This window comes from Strongylocentrotus purpuratus, unplaced genomic scaffold, assembly GCF_000002235.5.
Source record: "Strongylocentrotus purpuratus isolate Spur 01 unplaced genomic scaffold, Spur_5.0 spur5_scaffold_13, whole genome shotgun sequence".
Lineage (NCBI taxonomy): Eukaryota > Metazoa > Echinodermata > Echinoidea > Camarodonta > Strongylocentrotidae > Strongylocentrotus > Strongylocentrotus purpuratus.
Window position 1 is genome coordinate 14,867,161 of NW_022145598.1, and position 21,857 is coordinate 14,889,017.

At 38.2% G+C, this 21,857-nt stretch overlaps 1 protein-coding gene across 1 annotated transcript in view; it reads left to right on the forward strand.

Moving 5' to 3' along the window:
- Window positions 1-4,901: 4,901 nt before the first annotated feature.
- LOC105447177 (nucleolar protein 4-like) overlaps window positions 4,902-21,857 on the forward strand; it is an 81,655-nt gene continuing 64,699 nt past the window's right edge. Inside the window, exon 1 of the mRNA XM_030983555.1 lies at window positions 4,902-6,394. Within this exon, the coding sequence (XP_030839415.1) occupies window positions 5,966-6,394 (429 nt within the window). The 5' untranslated portion in view covers window positions 4,902-5,965. The remainder of the gene's footprint in view (window positions 6,395-21,857) is intronic.

The following is a 21,857-nucleotide window of genomic DNA, read 5'->3' on the forward strand; positions in this document are numbered from 1 at the left end:
TTTACAAAACTCAAATCCTGCTTCAATTGCTCTCGAAGTCCAGTCGCCGCCGGAAGGTGTACGATGTCCTTATCATTGTGATCATCAGGACTGTATGGATGACAAGGTGTCCTTGAGAATTCTCTATCCTAGTGACTTAGGATATCTAATATGAATAATGTTTGAAACAACACGCACCCATCGCTCTCATGATTATGAGAAATGATGTCTGCTTTATGTTTCAATTACAATTGTTGGATGAATGGGAAATAGGAATTGATATTGTTTTGAAAAATGAATGATAATAATCTCATTGAAAAAGATTGATGATAACAAAAATAACAATGATGGTTATGAAGAAAATAATAACAATAATGGTAAAAATGATAATGATGTTTATAATGAAATAAATAATATTAATAATATTTATAATGAAAGAAATAATATTAATAATAACAATAATAACACCAATAATGGTAATGGTAATAATAATAAAAATAGAAATAACAGTAGTAGTAATAACAAAAACAACAAAATAAAAATATTATTAACAAATGAAGAGTTTAATTCCAAAAGGAGCCTAATTCTGAGAAAAAAGACATTGTTTACAAGATTTTGTAAAGGCGTCTATGGAAAAGTGATATTAAAAGGTGCATTAAAAGGTGCATTAAAAGATGGTGTTCTTTTGAATAGAAATCTAAATTGGGTGTTTGATGATTATTTCAGATATTTAGGTATAGACTTTTGTACGGATTTGCCCAAATTGATAATTCACAATTATAATGAAAAATTTAAAGAAATAAAAAGTCAAATGACATCGTGGTTAAGACGATACTTAACTGTTCTTGGAAGAATCACTGTTGTCAAGTCATTGTTGGTATCCAAATTAAACTACCTTTTTTTGTCCCTCCCTAATCCTGGTGAAAATCTTTTGAAAGATATAAATGCTCACTTTTATAGATTTATATGGGGGGAGAAACCTGATAAAATAAGTAGAAATCAAATGTCACAAAGTTACTCAGACGGAGGGGTTAAAATGATAGATATATACACACATTGCCAATCATTAAAAATATCCTGGATTAAGAGATTAGTAATTGGCTCAATAGATAGCAATATCCTCTGTCTTTTGCAATCTTTCTTGCCTGAACGGCAAGATTTAAAATTATATATGGGAAACAATTATTTTCGGGAACTGGCAGGTAAAACAAAGAACATTTTTTGGAAAGAAATGTTCATGGCTTATAGTACGCTCTTGTCCATGCATTATGATAACATTTCTTGCCAACCCTTATGGAATAATGATTACATTAAAATAGGCAATAGCTCAATATATAATAAAAAATTGTGTCAAAAGGGAGTTCGTTTTGTTAACGATATTTTAGACACAAATGGTGATTTTTTCTCTCTGGAACACTTTCAAGAAAAGTATAATATTCAAATAAATTTTCTTTTTTATCGTGGATTATGCGATGCAATTAGACAAGGGTTTAACAATTGTACTATTTTTAACAAGGTGCCACAACCTCTTTTCCCAGATACAATGGCATTTGTTATGAAACGTATTAAAGGATGTTCACATATCTATGCAATTTTATTAAAAAGAAGAAAAGGACAATGTAAAAGTTTTCTTAAATGGAAATGCATTTTTGACCTGAATGATAAGAGTTGGGAAACATATTGTTCTATTGGATTTAATTGTACTATTGATGTGGGCTTACGATGGTTTCAGTTTAAAGTCTTGCAACGCATATTATATACGAACGATCTACTGTTTAAAATGAATTTAGTCCCAAGAAAAGAATGTACATTTTGTAATGAACAGATTGAAACAGTTATACATCTGCTATGTGACTGTACGCATGTTAAAAATATTTGGGGTAAGTTAGAACACTGGATTAATACTGGAACCGGAAATAAATTAACATTTTCATTACAAGATAAATTATTTGGTTTAAAAGGTTCAAATAATTATGCATTGAATTGTATACTGATTGTGGTGCGACAGATGGTGTATACTTGCAAAATAAAGAAACAATTGCCCGACTTTGATAATATTAGAGTTTCGATTATAAATTACTTCAAGAACGAAAAGTATATTGCAAATTCGAATTGTAGAAATAATAAATTCACAAGAAAATGGTTTCAATTCAGGAATTTGTTTACTTAAAATGATATTTTTTCTGTATTTGTTTTTCTTTCCATGAGTGTTAGAAATGAATTATTGATTTGTTATTTTGTGTTAACTCAACAGTTCATCAATACTTGTATCTTGAAAAGCCAATTTTATTTTATTTATGTTATTATGTAAATTACCTTGAATATATATTTTTGTATGTGTTTCAAATGAAAATCAATAAAATCCCTGTGGAGGGAAAATTTGTAATCTATTTGTAATCTTGAACATTCAGTGTAAGTTTCGTTAGATTCTGTGAGAATTCATTTTCTTTTTTTTTAACCAGAACTCAAGTTTATCTTTAAGCTTCTCAAATAATAGTGTGTGGTTTCAATCCAGGGTAACCTCATTTGTTCTGCTTGCTTGCGGGCACAGTAACCATCATAACGACATATAGGCTTATACCTTGATGTAATAATAAAAAATCAGTTTTTCCTAATTTTAATCATTAATAATGTTTTGTTTTCGCTCAAACTTTCAGATTATCTTTAATTGTACATTTAGCATTGAACTCACTACCTTAGCATCATTTATTCACATCTGAACAAATTTACCAAGTCCCTTTAAAAAACAGTGAAATAAAAGAAGAATGATCAAAATAAAAAAGGTTCATGCTTAATCCTACATAGAATGGTGAAAGATAAGAACCTTTTTTTGTTTAAAGCACTACGAAAAAGATTTTGTACCTCTCGTTTTAGTTTAATAAAGGTACTATGTCCCATTTGCAGGCCAAAAAAAATGAAAAAGTTAAATTCCAACTGCATTTGAGAGATAATACTAATTTAGAACTTCCCTAAAAAAGGTGGGGCTTGAAAATGTCTTCAAGTGGGAAAATAACGACTCTTAGTTGTCAAATCGACTTTAGGGCTATAGAGCCCAAAAGTAATAGTCTTGATTTTCAGACAATTGTACCGAATGGTCATACGTTTTATGCTGCGCAAAGATTCAATCAGTTTAATCTTGGCCATCACAAGAAGTGGGTTATTGATGTAGACAAATGCTCACGGTACCTTTTACAACTCTTTTCATGTATTACCAAAGAAGAAAAAAGCCAGTCAGTCACTCAATAGTGTCTGACGGTGAAGTCTAGCAAGTAAACGGGTTTCCTTGCATAATTTGAATATGAGGACACTGCTAACGTTTAAATTTCACAGATAGGACATACATGACATATTCATAATTCCTGCAAAGTTCTACAGATTTTGAGGTTGGCTGCAAAAGGGACATAGTACCTTTAAAAACTCAAAATCATGTTACATTATCAGATTTAAAAGAAGAGAGGATTAAGAGAGTTTGAGGAGAGCAACAGGGAGAGAGGAACAAGATAAAGGAAGACCAAAAAGGAGAAGATAGATCGACAGAGTGCAAGAGAGAGAGAGAGAGAGAGAGAGAGAGAGAGAGAGAAAGAAGGAGGTAGAGAGTCAGAGAAGGGGAGAGAAGATAAGGAGGTGAAAATAAGAGAATGTGTTTGAAGGGAGAAAGAAGAGAGAGAAATGAAAGATCGGAGGGCAAATTTGAACAATTACAAATGTATATAGAGAGAGAAGAGAGCATAATATTAAAAAAAGATATTACCACATGACGGTTGAAAAAATAGAAGGGTGAGGGGGAGAAAAGAGAGAGAGATAGATAGAGAGAGAGATAGGTAGAGAGAGAGAGAGATAGAGAGAGAGAGAGAGAGAGAGAGAGAAAGAGAGAGAGCGAGAGAGAGAGAGAGAGAGAGAGAGATGAAGTGGGGAGAGGAAAGCTTATAATTGACAATTGCATAGCGTAAAGAGCTTAATGTTATAAAGAAATAAAGCGCTTGGCGCCCTTTTCATGGCAACGCCCCTTGCTTGAAACTCATTTCTTTCACTCCATAGTTGGGACCGATGCTGTCAAGTGATCGTCTGCTCGCGAATGAACACGCAGACTTTACACCATCATCACCCGTCCATTGCGAGTGAGTGAGTGAGAGAGATTGTCGGGCATCTGAGTGCGGCGCATCTCTCGGCTGTCGGCTGTTAACCGTCCCATACCGGCCTGCGATTTGACGACACGGAGGAGGTCGAAATATAGCTGTATCCCAAAACGTCTCACAACCGTCTTAGTGCCTTAAATCCACCTTGCATCTCCCGCCCAGCAAGCCGTCACCTCGCCTGCTAGCAGCGGATGCAATTATTATTCGGTCACCTTCAATTATTTTTAAGGCTTGGTGTGGAAATGACATCGTAATGTTGTGAAATAACCTCACGAACGTGACACTCACCTGTGGACAGAAAAAAAAGGCTTCGCGTATATGCGGATTGTGATGCGCCGTTTACAAGCAGACGACGAGGATTTGGCGGGAATGTAAATTTCTGCAAAGAACGTCGTTTTTCTTAGCATCGATATTAGAAGGTGGAAAATCTCTTATATGCTTCACCTGATAGGATGCTTATATATTGTGTATTGGACTGCTTATCAGCAAGACGGTGAAGTGTTTTATTATTAAACTGAACTGGATGGATGTAAACAATTGTAATGAAGGGAATTTAAATCAGGAAACGGACAAGAGCGGAAATTGCATTGCATTTCGTACATAAAGACGGAAGGGGTTTCAATAGCATCTCATCTTCTGCGTGGTGTTCTAAGGTATCCTTTAATCTGCATAATTATGATGATTCAAACGTAAACCTTAATCTAGACGTCGGAGCAGGCTATACCAAGTCCATGGTCGGAGCAATCGTGTTTTGCGCAATAGAAAGCTTTAGGCCTCTGTGCCGGGATGTACCGGCTATACGTTATAAAATACCAACTTTGAAATAACATCTTGCAAGAAACATTTCATGGCCTTTATACACTGAACACTGAAAGCACTTTCATCTTGCTCGTCTAAGACATTTGCATTCATATTCCATAAGCAAATTCCATCTCGTTCTCTATATTCTGTATCAATATTTTGACAAGCCTGCCTTAGTGGATGGAGGGAGCATTTGCTTTTATCGCAGCGATTGAATAGATATCGACGCCAATATTTAGTCGCCGGAGAACCGCTGAACGGAAATCGTCCCTTCGAGCCCGTCCCATGCAACTGCTGGCTAACGATACATAAAAAGTGAAAGGTGTTTGTACGCCTTTCACCCACACAGCAAGCACAACAAATACCCTTCTTATTCACCCCATACCTCGGGCTTCTCACTAATGAAATACTTAAACACGGACGGTGTGCAAGCGACATTCAACCAGCGGCAGTGCCTTCTCCAACTTTACATGCAGCCTTCGTCATCATCATCATCATCATTCTCGCGTGCCTCAAACAAAATCGTGTGTGAATTTGTGCTTTTTCGACATCCTTTTTACTGACTTGAAATTTCACCATTTCTGCCTCGCCCTTTTCTCCCCGGATATTGTGTAAGACTGGCAGCGCTGTATTTGATTCTTTCTATTCCTTCATCTCCCGCTTTATTCATTTTTTCCTCTCTCTCTCTCTCTCTCTCTCTCTCTCTCTCTCTCTCTTCTCCGGTCGATTCATCAGAGGAAAAATCGTGGAATGGGACACAATCACAACCACTATAGCGGAGAGTAGTTGGCTCGCGAGCTCGAGCAAGCTTGGCGCGCTGCATTGAACGTGCTTTGTGGCTCGTGAGTGACGCCTGTTCGTTACCATGACAACGAGGTGCCGCCGACACTAAACGGGACCCAGTTTAAAAGCGCGATTACTTCTCAACCGAACGCGATTGTAATTCCACTTCATTTCCCCCTCCGCGTCTTCACAATTTTCCCCACCCTCAGTAGTTTTTTCAAGATCTTTTCATATTTTGTTTTCTACTGGAGTGGAGTTGTACAGATATGGAAATGGACATCGCTCCCAAACGAGATGGACTTTCGCTGATGACAGGTGTTAATGTAACAACCAACGGCTGCGGCGCTGTGAATGACACCAGCAAACACGATGGCGGAACCGTCATGGAGTTAGAGAAGGGAGGTGGATGTGGAAGGGGCGGAGGAGGAGGAGGGGGAGGTGGGGATGAGATGATCCCACCGGACCAGTACTGTAAATGGGTGGAGAAAACTTACGGCGACAGTGGCAAGACAAAAACGGTGACCCGGAAGAAGTACAATCGCATTGTGGCCGTTCTCAAAGGAGAGGAACTTCCGTCGGCGGAAAATGGCCGTTTTCGATTTTGGATTAAAGGAAAGAATTTCAAGTTAGCAGCTGCTGAGAAGGGTCAGCCTGATTATGGACGAAAAGTGCTTTATGTTCCCGTAAAATCTACGGTAAGTAAAACACATTCATTATGTTCATGTACTTGTTGTAAATTCACATGGTTTTTTTCGAAACTGCACATTGTTTGCTTCATTAAAAGAAAGTTTACTAAAGTAACAAACAGTAATAAAATTAAAATTTAAGCATGGTTCGAAATAAAAAGGTACACTGATAAGTCATCAAAAATTTAATTCGTAAGACATCGAAATGTAAAAGTAACAAAAATATGATATTTGTTAACGTAAAACAGGAAATTGGACTTTAAAACTCCTTCGAAGATGGAGAGATCATTGTAATGCTTTAGATAGGATTTGTATTGTCTGATGAGTCTTGAGCTCCCTTCGGATAATTCTGTATTGATCACGTGCATTCAGCATTAGTTGTGATTTTTACACGTTCTTATATATTCATTGTTTCGTCACAAAATTACGCATGCGCTATCATGAATATTCAAACATTAGTATTGAATTATATGTAATATTGTGAACATGTTTAGGGCCAGGGGAAGGACGGCGTGAGGGTAAGTGAGGACGTGGGGTTTATGTGTGTGTGATATAGATAGAGAGGGGAGAGAGTGAAATGGATAGGGGAGATGAGGGTTTCCATTGTTAATGTTGCATTCATTGTCATTGTTTCGTCACAATTCTTCGTTATGAATACTTATGAATATTCAAACGTTCGCATGAAAGTGTTTAGAAGAAGATGAAGGGCAAAGTGTGGGTAGGGTGGGGTCGCGTGTGTGTTTTTATGCGTTCAAGAGAGTGAGATAGAGAGAGAAAGAGAGATACAGAGAGAGAGAGACAGAGAGAGACAGAGAGAGAGATACAGAGAGAGAGGAGAGAGAGGGGGGGGGGGGTTACAATCGTAAAGACACCCCCTTTTTTTTCTCCTTATGGAGTACCCGACATTTTTTGCTCTGGGCTTTACTCCGTCAAAAACATAGGGTTAGTTACCACTAGGGTTGAATGTTAGGTTTGAGGTTACGTTAATGACTTATGTTAAGCATTTTACGGTTAGGGTTAGTTTTAGGGTCAACGTTCGGTCCAGGGCCTAAGTTAGCGGAGCAGATGCAACATTTATCGTCGAAGCATCTGTCGTAGTACTGCCCAGGATTAGTTGTCCGGGTCTGGTCTGTTCAGGGTAGTCTCCCAGAGACGGAAGACATTATATACACGCTATTATCATCCAAATGAATACTAATTGCCGATTGAAGTAAACAAATTACTAGATAACAACAAGAGGTGAGATGAGAAAGCTACTCCTATAATCGAAATTAATAATGATTGCCGATAAAATATAAAATAAATGAATAATTTAATATTCGACAACAACATGATTTGAGATGGAAAAGTTGATATAATAATAATTTCATTTTACATTGGTGGTGGTGGTTATTTTACCTGACTACTAAGAAAGCATAAATGCTAGTAAGTAAGCAACCAGACAGCCAACGGCTTTAGGACCTCTCCGAGGGACCTGGTTATGAAGATTAATGTCTTACCAAAGGACACTGGCCCATCGCCTTGGTTTCACCGGATTACGAGACCACTGCTCTACCGACTGAGCTATCGCGCCTCCTCATTTGATTCCAGAATGGATGTGCTACATTTTGCATTTGGAGATTCCGTGCGTCAGTCAATCATGTCCGCTGCACACGAGGCGTCATTATTAATGGCGGAGACTTGCGTCAATGACCAGGCAGGCCTCGACGTTCTGTGCGATACGTACGGTCTGTGACACATCATGCGAGGGCGATCATTGCCAGTATTGCGTCGATTTATTGGCGCATGCAATTACTGCCTCCACATTAGCGTAAATTAATAACGCAAAAGAAATGACGCCTTGAAAGTAATCAGCATTCATGAGATGCAAAATGGTTTAGAGTCAAGAAAGCGGCCGGCCTTTCTTCGTCATACATCGTCTACCATCATGGCCATGTCGACCGCGTCTGGGATGAAATGCATGCTAAGTTCCGACATTAATATCACAATCCCGTCAAAGGGGGTCATTGTGCCCCGCTTGTAAAGTGGTGTATTGTTCATTGAGGAGTCGCTGTGGTGGTTGAGGGGTGTCTGTATCCAACCCAGCTCTTTCTTTGTTTGGTATCGTGTATAGCTTTATGAATAATCAAAGCCATAATGACCCGAGTTGTTCGGTATCTCTTCATCCGCAATAATCCAGAATAAGACGCCGCTATAGTCGGCACTATGAACAGTGTATCCGACTCATCACAATATATCCCCTGTATAATGTGCTTGTACGACACATGCCCAGGTAGTATTTGCTACGCAGACAATGACTTAAACCATATCATAAAACCCAATCGCAACCCTAACCCTAGCCTTAGCTTTGACGAATATTTATTTATTTATTTCTGCATTGTTGAACAGTTTACATAGTATGATCATGACCATCACGGCAGTAACAAGAGGAGATTACGATCATTATACATTTTCAACAGTTAATAATACAGGAGCATACAGAGGTAGGACAATAAAGCTTAATGCTTGAGATAAACGTCGCAGGTGTATCAGTTTATCCCGAATTTCCGTTATTGTACATTTTAAAAGATATAAAATCAATCAAAAAATGGTGTGATCGTCCATTGTCTTGAGCATTTAAAATTCCAGTTTTCTATACACACAAAAAAAAACATTAAAAATTGGTAACCAATATGTTCATAATCCAAATTGTTTGCCCGCGTCTTTTTTATTTTCGAGGGATGGGTTGCATCATTTTATTTGAAATTGTTTACTAGGTAGAGATGGGAAGGGTGCTGAGGTATATGCGTTTTTCAGATGCCCCCTTCTTAGACATACTTTGAGTTTCACGAAGAAAGCAAAATGAAATAGCAATTGTTGTTATTTATTAGTTTAAGAGTGTAGTATTAGTAGGCCTGCTGCAACAGGTTTAGCGTGTAGTGTGATAGTATTTGATTTTGGAATATGTCAAAATATTTATCCTATTTTTCCCTTGGGGGCAAAGGTGGTCTGGTGTATATTCCTTGTCCATTGTCAACTTAGAATAGATGTTTATGACTTGGAGAGGAGAGAGGAGACTCAAGTTACCATATGTTACTAATCCCGGCACAAAACACCGTTTTCCACGCGGCGCCAACACCGATATGTACACACGGGACCTCCTGCGTCCGTACAGGGACGCATTGTTTGACCGAAATGAGGGTCGGTTGCTCTGCGTTTATAATTATAGTGTTTGACGTACCCTACTGAAAAGCTTGCATTATTTACGAACACTTCGAACGCTTTGCAAATATACGCGTCGTGTAGGGAGGATTTTTTTTTTTAGCGCGTTTGAGGCGATAATAGATCAGGATTACAAGATTAATTAATTAATCGGATGACAATCATGCTCGTAATGAGCATGATGATTAATTATTGTAGACACTATAACACATCCAATGCAAATCATTGTCGCCCCTGTTGTTGTTTTTCAAACACATTCACAACAATCATATCATTTTATCTGACATTTATTACGATAAAGAACCTTGTATTTAAAAGATACACCACATCAACAAGCATATAATTTTCATTTTCTAATTGTATTCATGATGACAAGATTTAATCAATAAATAAAAAGATTGTAAATGAAAAGAATTGCTCCCTAAATTCTGCTCAACATGTTCAATTTGAAATATTGCACAGTGCATTTGTAAGATCTACATTATTATATGCATGTTTCAAAATATACAAGGCAGGCATACAATGATAGCTTTATCATAACTTTACACGTTAATATGATGCAACAAGTGTTAAAGCCCCTCTAAAGTGTTGGGAGCCCCAAATTCGCCCAAAAAATTGATGGCAAAATTTCACTTGAGTTGTATCATAATATGAAAGAGGAGGTAATTTTAGATACACTTCTGCAAAGATTCCCGCCCCCCCCCCCCCACAAAAAAAGGTGTTTGAAGACAAACATTGATAAAAGAATACATAATTTTGGTTTCCTGTTGTACGCAGAAAACCTAATTTTGGTATTCTTACATCATTATTCGAATTAAAGGTAAAGACCAGTTATGGTCATGCGATTGCATTGTGAAAGAAACGTTGTGGAATCGATCAGAAAGGTTGATCATCTAGCATCTAGCATCTGCAAGGTTCTGGAATCATCAAAATGATAAGAAATTTGGCCCATTCTTCGTAAAGTTACAAGCACTATACACAGAAAGATGTATATGGGACTACCCTATATCTCTCAAAGACCATGAGAGAAACAAATTTACCAAATATATGAATTATTAGGCGGTTTCCCGGCAAATTTTTTATCATCATGTATTAGTCAAAACATATTCTTTCACATGATTGGTAATGAGAGCTTCCATTTCATTTTTTGAAATTGGGGCGTTTCCAATATTGGTCTTTACCTTTAAAGCACATTGTTTTGAAATCCTTGCAGAAATATGTGTCTTTAAATGACATCATCTTTCACATATACGATACAATTTAAGTGAAATTATGCCATCAAATTTGGGGTGCTCCCAACACTTTAAAGGGGCTTTAATGTCCGATCGTGAGATTTAAAAAAAGAAGAAAAAAGAATGGAATGTTTTAAAATTAACATTAGAAAAGAAATAAGACGATTGATCATAAATCAATAAGTAGGTCTACAGGCTCGATAGGGGAGCTGGACCTTTTAGGTGATAAACAAAAACTTCTTCTTCCTTCCACCCCTCCCCCTTTTTCTTCTCTCTCTCTCTCTCTCTCTCTCTCTCTCTCTCTCTCTCATCTCTCCTTCTCTATCTCCGACTCTCCTCGTGAAACGAGATGGAATCTATATCGTAATTTAACCGGGTGTAACAATCGCTGCTTTACAAACATTAGGGTAAGCGATCCCGCCCCGTGTAACCCTCCCCGCGTATCGGGTATCCAACCTCATTGTTGGGTCGAGACAGGCGGGTGCTCTCCCTTTTTCCCGCCTCAACCCAAGCGGAGAGCAGAGACGGGTAGCCCCACCGCCCGAGCTCTGTGTGATATAAGGAGGCATCCTCCTTGTGCAAGCATTGAGTATCCCGAATGCCCCGTTTGCGTGTATTCTACTCAGAAGGAGACGGCGCTATTTTGGGGCGTGTGTTGATATAAGGCCGACGTTTAAGATCCCTTATTACGTTAAACACAGTAAATGTTCTATTGTATTTGCCTTATGTTTCAATGTTGATTTTTGTCGCCTGCAGCTTTGTATATTAACCAGGCCTATTTTTCGTCTCCTCTTTTTTAATATGGAACATCATCATCTTAATCGTCCAATCCCATGTCTTATTAAGCGTAAGTCTATGGTTTATCGTGTATTGATCAAACTTAAGATCAATCATAACTCTTTATAATACGCGGCCCAGTTACACACTTGTTTCTTAATTTGGTTCATGAAATGACGATCAAACATAATTTTTACTTTTTCATTCTGCTAAATTCATCTATCATGATGAGTGTCGTAGGATACCACAGTTTCACAAACGTTATTTCTGATCATTTTGTTTACACTGCTAAAAAAAAAACTTCACACTGTCTCTGTATCTGTACATACAACGACTCAGCGTCTTATTTAGTGATAATCTTACTGAAAGTAAAGGTTGCTAAAAAAAATAAATGAAGACTTAAATTAATGACATCAGCTATAACCAAAGGGCATCTATGATAGCAAAAGTGCATTTGAAAGTGCACCTTTTTATTAACCCCCCCCCCCCCACCTTAATAAATGATGGATATACCAATTCAATTGGGTAACAAGTTGCTTTAATTCAGAGCATCTAAAATTATTGTGGATTAAATTTGTTGAAAGATCCTACCTGTTACATATTTATTGATATTCAGATATTCCAAATTGGCCCTCCCCTTTCTTTTTCTTTATTTTGTATTTGTCTGTTTGTCCTTTCTCTTTCTCTCTCTCTCTCTCTCTCTCTCTCTCTTTCTCCCTCCCCTCATACCCCCGACCCCCATACATCCAACCCTCCGCCAGGATAGCTGCATATTCTCTTTATTTTACCGTCGCAAATGCATGGGAAAGACTCTCTCTCTCATATAATGATGAGATTCTGGACAGCATAGACGGGAGAACGCCTCGCCGAAGTACCCCCGCTGTGTCACCTATTCAACATGCACGTCCCATGAAAGTCATCATGCTGCCGAGTCGCCATAGCCGATTTCTTTTTTTTCCCCTTCTTTTTCCAATACCATTACGAAACAATTACACAAAAATCCTCGCGTTTTTTCGACTTTATCGAATATGCATCACTGCTTGTATCTCTTGAATTCTTAATGGGACCTTCCCAGCATAATTTGAAGGCACACGCGAGCGTGGCATGACATCGTATACAACATGCATCGTGTATGAGTCAATAAAGGTGGTTCTGTCATGTTCGGATATATACATGTATATTAGGCTGCATGATAATTCTATTTCGTATATGAAAAAGGGAGTTATTTTCAGGGTATGTTTAGGAACATTTTAAATAGTGGCTGATTTGAAAAAAAGGTGTTTCATATTTATTTCTTTGTGGAAATAGCGAGCAATATTTTACGTAAAATAGGTCATATTTTCACGATATTCACAAACGCATGAATGTTCGTGTGTTTGGGTGGGGGGGAGGGGGTGTGCATGTATATAAATATCTGTTTTATTGTGTGTTTTTTGCAAAAAGGGGTCATATTTTGTGGGAAACGTTTCTTGAAAGTATGACAAATAGGGCGTTCTTTTCGACTCAGTTGACCATGTTTACGATCCTGTGATAAACACTTCAGTTATCAACTCAATTATTCATACCCTTGCCAAGTTCTGTACTTTTTCAGTTTTTGTGAAAAATCGATTTGTTCCAATACATGTTTCTTGAAAAATGACATATAAAAGCTTATAACAAAAAGTAATCAGACAGTTTACCTTCATTCTTGAGTCACGTAAAACACGAAAAATATCAAGTTTACAAGGGGTATACATAATTCAATTGTTATATGTAGCCCTGTGTATCTTGCTCGAATTTGGATAATTTAGGTAAAGCAGCCAGAAGCATAACATTTTGACAGACATTATGAGCTCGAGCAGTTAAAATTGAAACGCAACTGTCTAAATTAATTCATATTAATTATCAAACACCTATAAAACTGCATGAGGGTTTATATGATAAGTATATGCAAATTATATGCAAATTAACGCCTTCTCAATACATAATGAATCCTTGACAGTTCGGATGTGCTTGCTTGCTTGCTAGGTGCCTAGTCTGCCCCAGACAGTGTTGATCAAGGATTTCCATCTTCTTCTATCACTGGTTCTTTTTAATTGTGACGTAATTTCTCTTACCAGTCAGCCCAATGAACTTATCCATGTATTTGATCCACTGTCTCCCTCTTCTTCTCTTTCCCTCAATTTTTCCTGTCAGTATCCTGTTTTCTCTGCCTTCTCTTCTCATAATTTGCCAACAAACTGAAATTTCTTTTCCTAATGATGTTAAGGGGGATCTATCGACGCATGCCTTATTGCTATCCCAGCACTCCTTCGTTTGATATTTGTATGTGTTTGCAAGTAACAGCAATAGAAAATGAGTTACGAATGTTTTTATTTGATAATCGTAAGAAGGTCCTGCACAAGATAATATAATTGATTTTATTTTATTTGATTCATTTATTTCTGTTTGATTTTCTTTTTCTTTTGTATTTTTACAAATATATAACCAATAAATTTACACATGACAAAAGAATATATGTAGAATAAAGTAAGGCTGGCTGTAACTAATCGAAAACATCAAACAGGAGGGTTGACAAAGTAAGCAAAGCTTGATAGTATGACTACCCTCAAAGGATATATAATAATATGGAGGAACAAAATATTGGTAAAAGGGGAAAAGACAGAAAAAAGAAGAAAAAAAGAAAGAGGGGATGCACATCAATATTCACAGATTTATGTGGTAGTTGGATTTAAATTTGATATATAAAGATTTTAAAAAAGAAAATGCAAATTTGAATATGATCAGAGCAGTAGCCGATTTAGGTACAATTCTTTTTACACAGCAATACATTACTCAAAGAATTGCGTATCATTTTTCAGAATTATGCCCTCCCCCCCCCCCCCCCCCCGGGTTAAAGGGTTGAGTTTAAAGCCCATCGTGCACTATACGATCTGACTACAATCCGATTTCGGAAGAATTTGCAAAAGCATTTGATATGAACATTCAAACTTTCAAAATCTTTTTGATCGAGGATTTGAACAGTCAGATGCTTCATAAAATCTCAATTTTAAGGGACTTATAGATTTCCTTTTGGAGAAGAAAAGCTAAATCGGCTCAGAATCGTATTTACGTCTTACCAGTAGTACGATTTGAAGTAGATTTGGCTTTCATTCCGACTATACACTCAAATTCCGGTTGTTTGTACGCAAGGTGAACATGGTCAAGGAGACACTAAATCGTAATCCAACTGGGGGGGGGGGGGGGCATTTCACAAAACTTGTCATCAGTGACAAATTACATTTTTTGTTATAAGCTACTGAAATCATTGCTTCTGATTGGTTATCAACAGATTTGTCACTGATTTTAGTCATTTGTCATTGAAAAAAAGCTTTGTGAAATGGGTCCCTGATGCCTGAAGCGCAAAATGTCACCTTCTAGTTCTACATCCGCCAAAAATTGCTCTGAATAAATAAACGAAATAGTCATCATACCTCTTCTAAAAGAATTTTAAAAATTATGTCTTTATAAAATATGTCTTTAAAAAATTGTATTCCATGAAGTATTCATTAATTTAAACATTTTCTGTCAGAACTGCAGAATGAAGAGTTTGACATTTGTCGCTTCTTGATATCCTATTGCCCTTCATGAAATCACTTCATGAATCCAAACGACTGCAGACTGTCTGTGCCTAATTAATATCTAGATAAGGTGTTAGACATTGCTTACTTATGACAATAATTATTTGACAGAACCATTTTTGTTGGCCACGAATATGCACCAAATAATTTTAATTCTTAAAACATGGATGCATATAATTTTTTGGAACACTTGTATTTTATTCGTTAATTTAAAAGTTGAATTAAAGCTGGGGCATTAATATTTCAGCAATCTATATCAGTTGTTTTTCAGTTGTAATTAATAGTTAATCATTGGTAGTGACATCGTAGATTCTAGGTATACAAAACAAAAAATCAAAGTGGTCGATAGATATCTTTAAAAATGATGAGTAAAACAAATGAGAACGGGAATAATTTCTATCGCATATTATAATAATAATGATGTATATATGTTTGTGTCATTATCATTATATTAAAGACGAAAAATTTAAGTATATCTTATTCAGTAATTTTCATTTCAAAGGGTGCTGCCACGATCAAGATCTCTAATGGGTGGCATACCATTCCGCCTACTCGGCCGCGCCATAGGTTGTCATATTATGTATTGTGTAGATAGAAAAATACACGCGATGTCGAAATATCCCGTATTATACCGTGTTTCGCCGTGTCTCCCTCCAAACCCTGGATCATTTTGATCTATTTTCCTCTCTCTCTCTCTCTCTCTCTCTCTCTCTCTCTCTCTATTTCTCTCATCTCTTACTTTCCCTTTCTCTCCTACGGAGTCTTTTGTTGGCGTATTGATAGAATTAGATACGCCGTCCCGGCTTCGGGTATAGACGCCGGCCAAATCAAGAGGGGTTACCATGGCAACGCGTGATTTCCGTCAGTGCATCTTAGATCGTGAGAGTTATTCATAGGGAGGAGGGGGTAGCGGAAGAGAGAGAGAGAGAGAGAGAGAGAGAGTGATACGGGGAGAGAGGGAGAGAGAGAGACAAGCAGAGATAGAAAGAGATATAAAAATCTATGTATTACAAACAAGAACCTTTAAGTGAGAGAGAGAGAGAGAGACAGGGAAAAGGAGGAGGAGTAGGGAGGCGAGTCACATTTCTGTTTTGTGTATGAATCGTGAATCTCGCAAGAGAAGAAAGAGCAGGAGAGAATGAATGAGAGTGACAGAGGGAGAAAGAAATAGAGGACAGAGAGAGAGGGAAGATGGAGAGGGGGAAGGGAATGAGTTGGAGAAAGAAAGAGATGAGGTGAAAAGGAGAGGAAGAGCGAGGGACAGAAAGAGACTGAGAAAGAGGGTATGGTACAAAATCGAGAGAAAGTATATGGTGGAAAATAATATGAATATGAATACGAATTGAACACTGAGATAGAAAGATAGGGTGAGATAAGGAGGGAAAGATGATGGTAGTGTTGATGGTACAGAGAGAGGGGATAAGAAATAGAAAGAAAGACTGAGAGAAAGAGAGAGGAGGAGGAGGAGAAGAATAGAGAGACAGAGAGAGAGAGAGAGAAAGATAGAGAGAGAGAGAGAGAGCAACATAATGAATTGAACCTGAGAAAGAAACGGAACAAAAGAGTGGTGGTAGTAGTAGCGGTGGTGGTAGTACAGAGAGAAAGAGAGTAAGAGAAAGAGAGGGAGAGAGGGAGAGGGAGAGGGGATGGGGATTTAGTCAATGGTGCAGAGAGCTTGTGTGTTAATGGGCAGAGGTAGGAGTATAGGTGGTTTCCTTTGAATTTGGAAAATATCAATACCTAATAATAATACTCGGAATTTAACTTGGGAATACGAGGAAAACCAATAGTTACTAGGTAAGCCCGTGATATCCCATAATCATACTTGAACATGTACAGTAATAGGGGAAATAATACGTACTGCAGCGTATGGGATTTAGCAATCATTTAAGTAGTATATTTCTATTTTTTATTGTCCGTTCCAAGTCTTCATATATTGCTATACCATATCATTGTGTATATAGGCCTATGTTTCATATCCAAAGATACAGATAATTTGTTATATATATTATTTGTCCATTTTTTAAATAATATTGTGAATATATTGAAATATGAATCTAGTTGTCATTGTTTATTAAGACAATTAAATCCATTTGAGATTGGCTGGAGTCATTTCGATTGCGTAATCAACCTGCGCCAATCACCTGCACCAATCTGAGGGCAACAAGCTCATACACATGGAATTCATTGACTTGACTCTCAATTGAAGGGTTGAGGGTTCGAATCCCAGCCCGGCACCAACGTCCTTTGGCAAGACATTAATCCATATTTGCCCCTCTCCACCCAGGTCTAAATGGGTACCTAAAAATAATGCTTGGGTAATGTTAATTGCAAGACCCTCAGGAAGAAGCTCATGATGCTTCCCTGTGCATGCTGGCTGGCTTAAATTGATTTTTGTAACGAAGTTTGTGCAATGTTCATAAAACGGTTGCACGAATTTGAGTCACACATGACTCGTCAAAGACCGCATCAGTCTTGCGACGCAGATCGCGTCGGCATTATTGCCACCTCTTGTGCAACGGGCAACAGTTTTGATTTAAAGTTTAGATATAATTTTCATATAAGAGCAATTCATGAGCAATGTACCTACTTGTTTATGTGACATTGCTTTACTATGTTATTCTTTCACATTGGAAGGAGGGCAGAGAACACTCACTATTTACCAAATTCACTTTTCCCAGAACTCATCTTTAACCTTTAGCCCCTCGGGCAGATGATCGTTGTCTTACATCGGACATCAAACAATTATCACAGCCTGTATCAAATGGAAGTTACGCTTGGCAACTGTTACGCGTCCACGAAAACGGACATACTGAGAACAAATAATATAAATTAACCGTTTTGGGATGTACATATATAGCTACGGCTTATATACATGGGCAAAAGACCCTTAATGATGTGTATGATAATGCGTTGACAATTTTAATGCGCTTCTTGCTTAGGGCCATCAACAGCTGTCAGATATGGAAAGCTCCCGTGCCTGCATGGCAAACGTGCCAACATTGATCCGTCTCAAGTCGGAGCGAGGAGACGGATTAGGCGAGAAACCCGGTCCCACTTCGTAGCTTCATCCGGCCGATGTGAGCATATAATTCTTGATCAGGATTGTGGAAGTGGAAGGCGTAATATTCATGAGAGTATCGAAGGAGCCTGTTACGGTGGACCTGTCGAAGATGGCTGGCAGGTTCAATTTGTATTCATCATTATCTTCCGGTATAACTGGATTAAGGAGTGACGAAAAGGCGAAAGAGCTGAGGATGATGATGACGGTCGTGGTGAAGTTGGTGTTGATAATTAGGGGCATATCTAGGCCCTTGTAGATTCGAGAAGGGGCACAATTCAAAAATTAGTTATCCCCATCAAAATTTGATAAGATCAACAAAAATATTGGATAAGCATGGGGGTTGCGAGAAAAAAAAATAGTTATCGGAAAAATGAGAGCAAATCAGTAAAAAGCGAGGTGGAGGAAAAAGGACGAGACAAAAAAATTATAGGAACCCCCCCCCCAACAGTCTCCCCTAACAGGTGGCCTTGTCAGCTTTAAATTCCAAATACTAAGTAAGACTGGTGTGCCCCCCCCCCCCCCGTCAGTGATTCTTCGCTACGCCACTGACGACGCTGTTAAAGATAATGTTGATTTCCGGGCAAAAATGTCATTTTTTTATTTGTTACAGTTGAAGAGTAAATGAATGTCTTCTGTATGTCTTCTGTATTGTTAACGTTATGGAGGGTCCCAAGTAAAACAGTATTTACATACTGACGGGTCTATCCTGTTGAAATATACAATACCACATAAATAAATAAATGAATAAAACAAAATCATCGAAAAAGTGTCCCCTAAAAAGGAGGGCTCGTAAGATTTTCGAAATATGACAAGTAACAGGTAATAATAATAACAGTGAATCTTATATAGCGGACGTATCGACCTTGCAAGGCCCTCAAGGCGCTCCAACATTACCCGGCTATGCTAGGCTGCCGATTTCGACGCTCACAGCATTTAAGGAGTTCCTTCATACCGGTTCCCACTTAAAAACCTGGGTGGAGAGAGGCAAGTTTAGATTAATGTCTTGCCAAAGGACATTAGTGCCGCGGCTGGACTCGAACCGCGGACCCTGTGATTCGCAGTCCGACGACTTATCTACTACGCCACAACACCTCTACAAAAGTTGTGGACCACACGTTCATGCCACATATTTGTGTAGTCCCATAAACACATTTACGTGTACAGGGTATGTGACTTTTAGAAAGACTGTGCCCATTTCTTATCATTTTGATGATTCCAAAACCGCACAGGCACAGTATACACCAGTCTTCTACAGAATCAACCTTTTCCCAATCACTTCCACCGTTTGCAATCACGTGACCAGAACTCAACTTTATCTTTAAAAAAACAAACCCATTATCTGCACAACATGATTCCGGATATTTCTACTCTGGGACAAGAGAAAAGGCGGTATGAGTCAACAGCAAATATAGAGAGAAGCAATAACCGAGGTGTTTCCATAGTAACAGATAGCGAAAGACTTGCAAATGGGAGCATGAATTTAGCCCATTATATTTATGACACTTTACAGTGCGAATGGAAGTTGGGATGGGACAGGGAGACAGTAGCTTAAATTTGATAAGAAGTCATTTTATGTTAGTGATTGGTAAGGGTTGGGAAGTATAGGTGAGAAACTTATAGTGAACATGGTGAAAAAGGGAATAAACCGGGATGATTTCAGTTGCCGTCCTCACCCCGTCCCCTCCCCTTCTCCCCCCCCCCCCCTCTCTCTCTCTCTCTCTCTCTCTCTCTCTCTCTCTCTCTCTCTTTCTCTCCCTCTCTCTCTCACTCTCTCTATCTCTCTGTCTCTGAATTAGTTGCCTATGAATAACGCAGTGACATGTTTTGCAATTTGCCAATCATCAAACCGGAGGTAATTTATTTAAACATTTCATTTAGGATGTTTCACTCATCTTGATCCTTTCGCATGTATTATGTGCAAGCAGGACCTCATCCACGAGCTTTTGAAAACTGCCCCCCCCCCCCCCTCCTCTCTCTCTCTCTCTCTCTCTCTCTCTCTCCCTCTCTATCTCTCTTCACATCTACCTTTTTGTTCATCTCATTCTCATTGTATCTCTCCTTGCTCCTGTCTCTTTCTCTCTCTCTCTCTCTCTCTCTCTCTCTCCCCCTCTTCATCTCTTTCTCTTTCTTTCTCTCTCTATCTCTCTCTCCCTCTCCTTTTTTTTTTTTTTTATAGATCATCGTTGGTAATTATTTTGATGGGACAATGAGGCGGGATCATCGTCGGTTTTGTGCACGGGTTCGTGCCAGGCGGGGCTGCACCGAGCCCCAATCAGTCACGGATTTCTTCATTATTAATTATCACGGTGCAATTAACGGGCGCCAACACCACCATGCATCCTGCATCTTCACCAGTTCACTTGTATACCAGTATTATGATCGGGGGATGAAAGGCTGTTTGGGTCGGGGGAAATATGAAGAAAAAAACAAAAATAGAACATGGACAAAAACATGTTTGAAACGTTGCAAAGTCGGTGATATACATTCGATTGTAGTGCTGCTGTGCTGGCATCGTGAAAATCACAAACATAGATAGAATGTAAGTGAGATGGTTTTTCAATATCAAATAGAATGTGAGCGTAACAACGTCTTATTGATGAAAAGGATAAAGAAGAGATAAGAAAACGACAACATAATTTGGATACCTTTTTTTTTTTAATTGTTGATTTCAAAGTTGTGAAGATATGTTTTACCTTGTCTAAATGTGGTTTGTAGCTTATTCCATAGGAAATTATGAGTACATTGTAGTACATGATGAACCATAGGAATGGTTGGTATACGAATGTAAAAGAAATAATGGGAATACAAAGGGACGAATAAGGATAGGAGAAATGTGCTAAATAGAGGAGCCGGCGGCGTGAGGGGTACGCCTGCACCCATATTAAACGCCGCATAATTGATCGTAGAGGGAGGAAGGGGAAACGGAGAAAACTAAAGAGAAAGAAGAACTTTAAACGACCCCTCTCAAGACCGCACTATGTTCATTTAAAAAAAATAATAAAAAAATTTAAAAAAACGTTACTTATAAAGCGCTTACCACCGAAGTCTCTAAGCGCTATAACAAACAAAATAGACTGATAAACACATACATATTAAACAAAACAAAAAAAGTGCAAATAAACTTACAAATTACAATACATCAAAGTGAACAGAGTTGATTAATCAGCGAAAGTAATTATGAATAAATGTGTCTCATTTGCCTTATTATCATCAATTCCTTCCATTGCAATGGCTGGACCAATGCTATACACCCCTACAGCTACAGAGTATCCTATCTTCAGCATAAAACTGAAACAAATCTACTGGATGCATTTCAAAACACACACTTCAACCATTCATCCGTTCAAGTTGGTTGTCCCCCCCATCTCATCATGTGTCACTTAGCCGTGTGAAGTGGAAGTATTTCGGCAGGATTCCGCCGTCCTCCGTCACGTAGCTGCTCGATACAGGATGAATTATTTGCACTTCTCATGCTTTTGCAACTTAAACATGAAGTTGAGTACTGGACATGCGATTTAATAGAAATTGTTGCTAGGTAAGACAAACATTATGGCTTGTCCTACCTCACGTCACGTAATATATGACTAGCAGCTGAAATA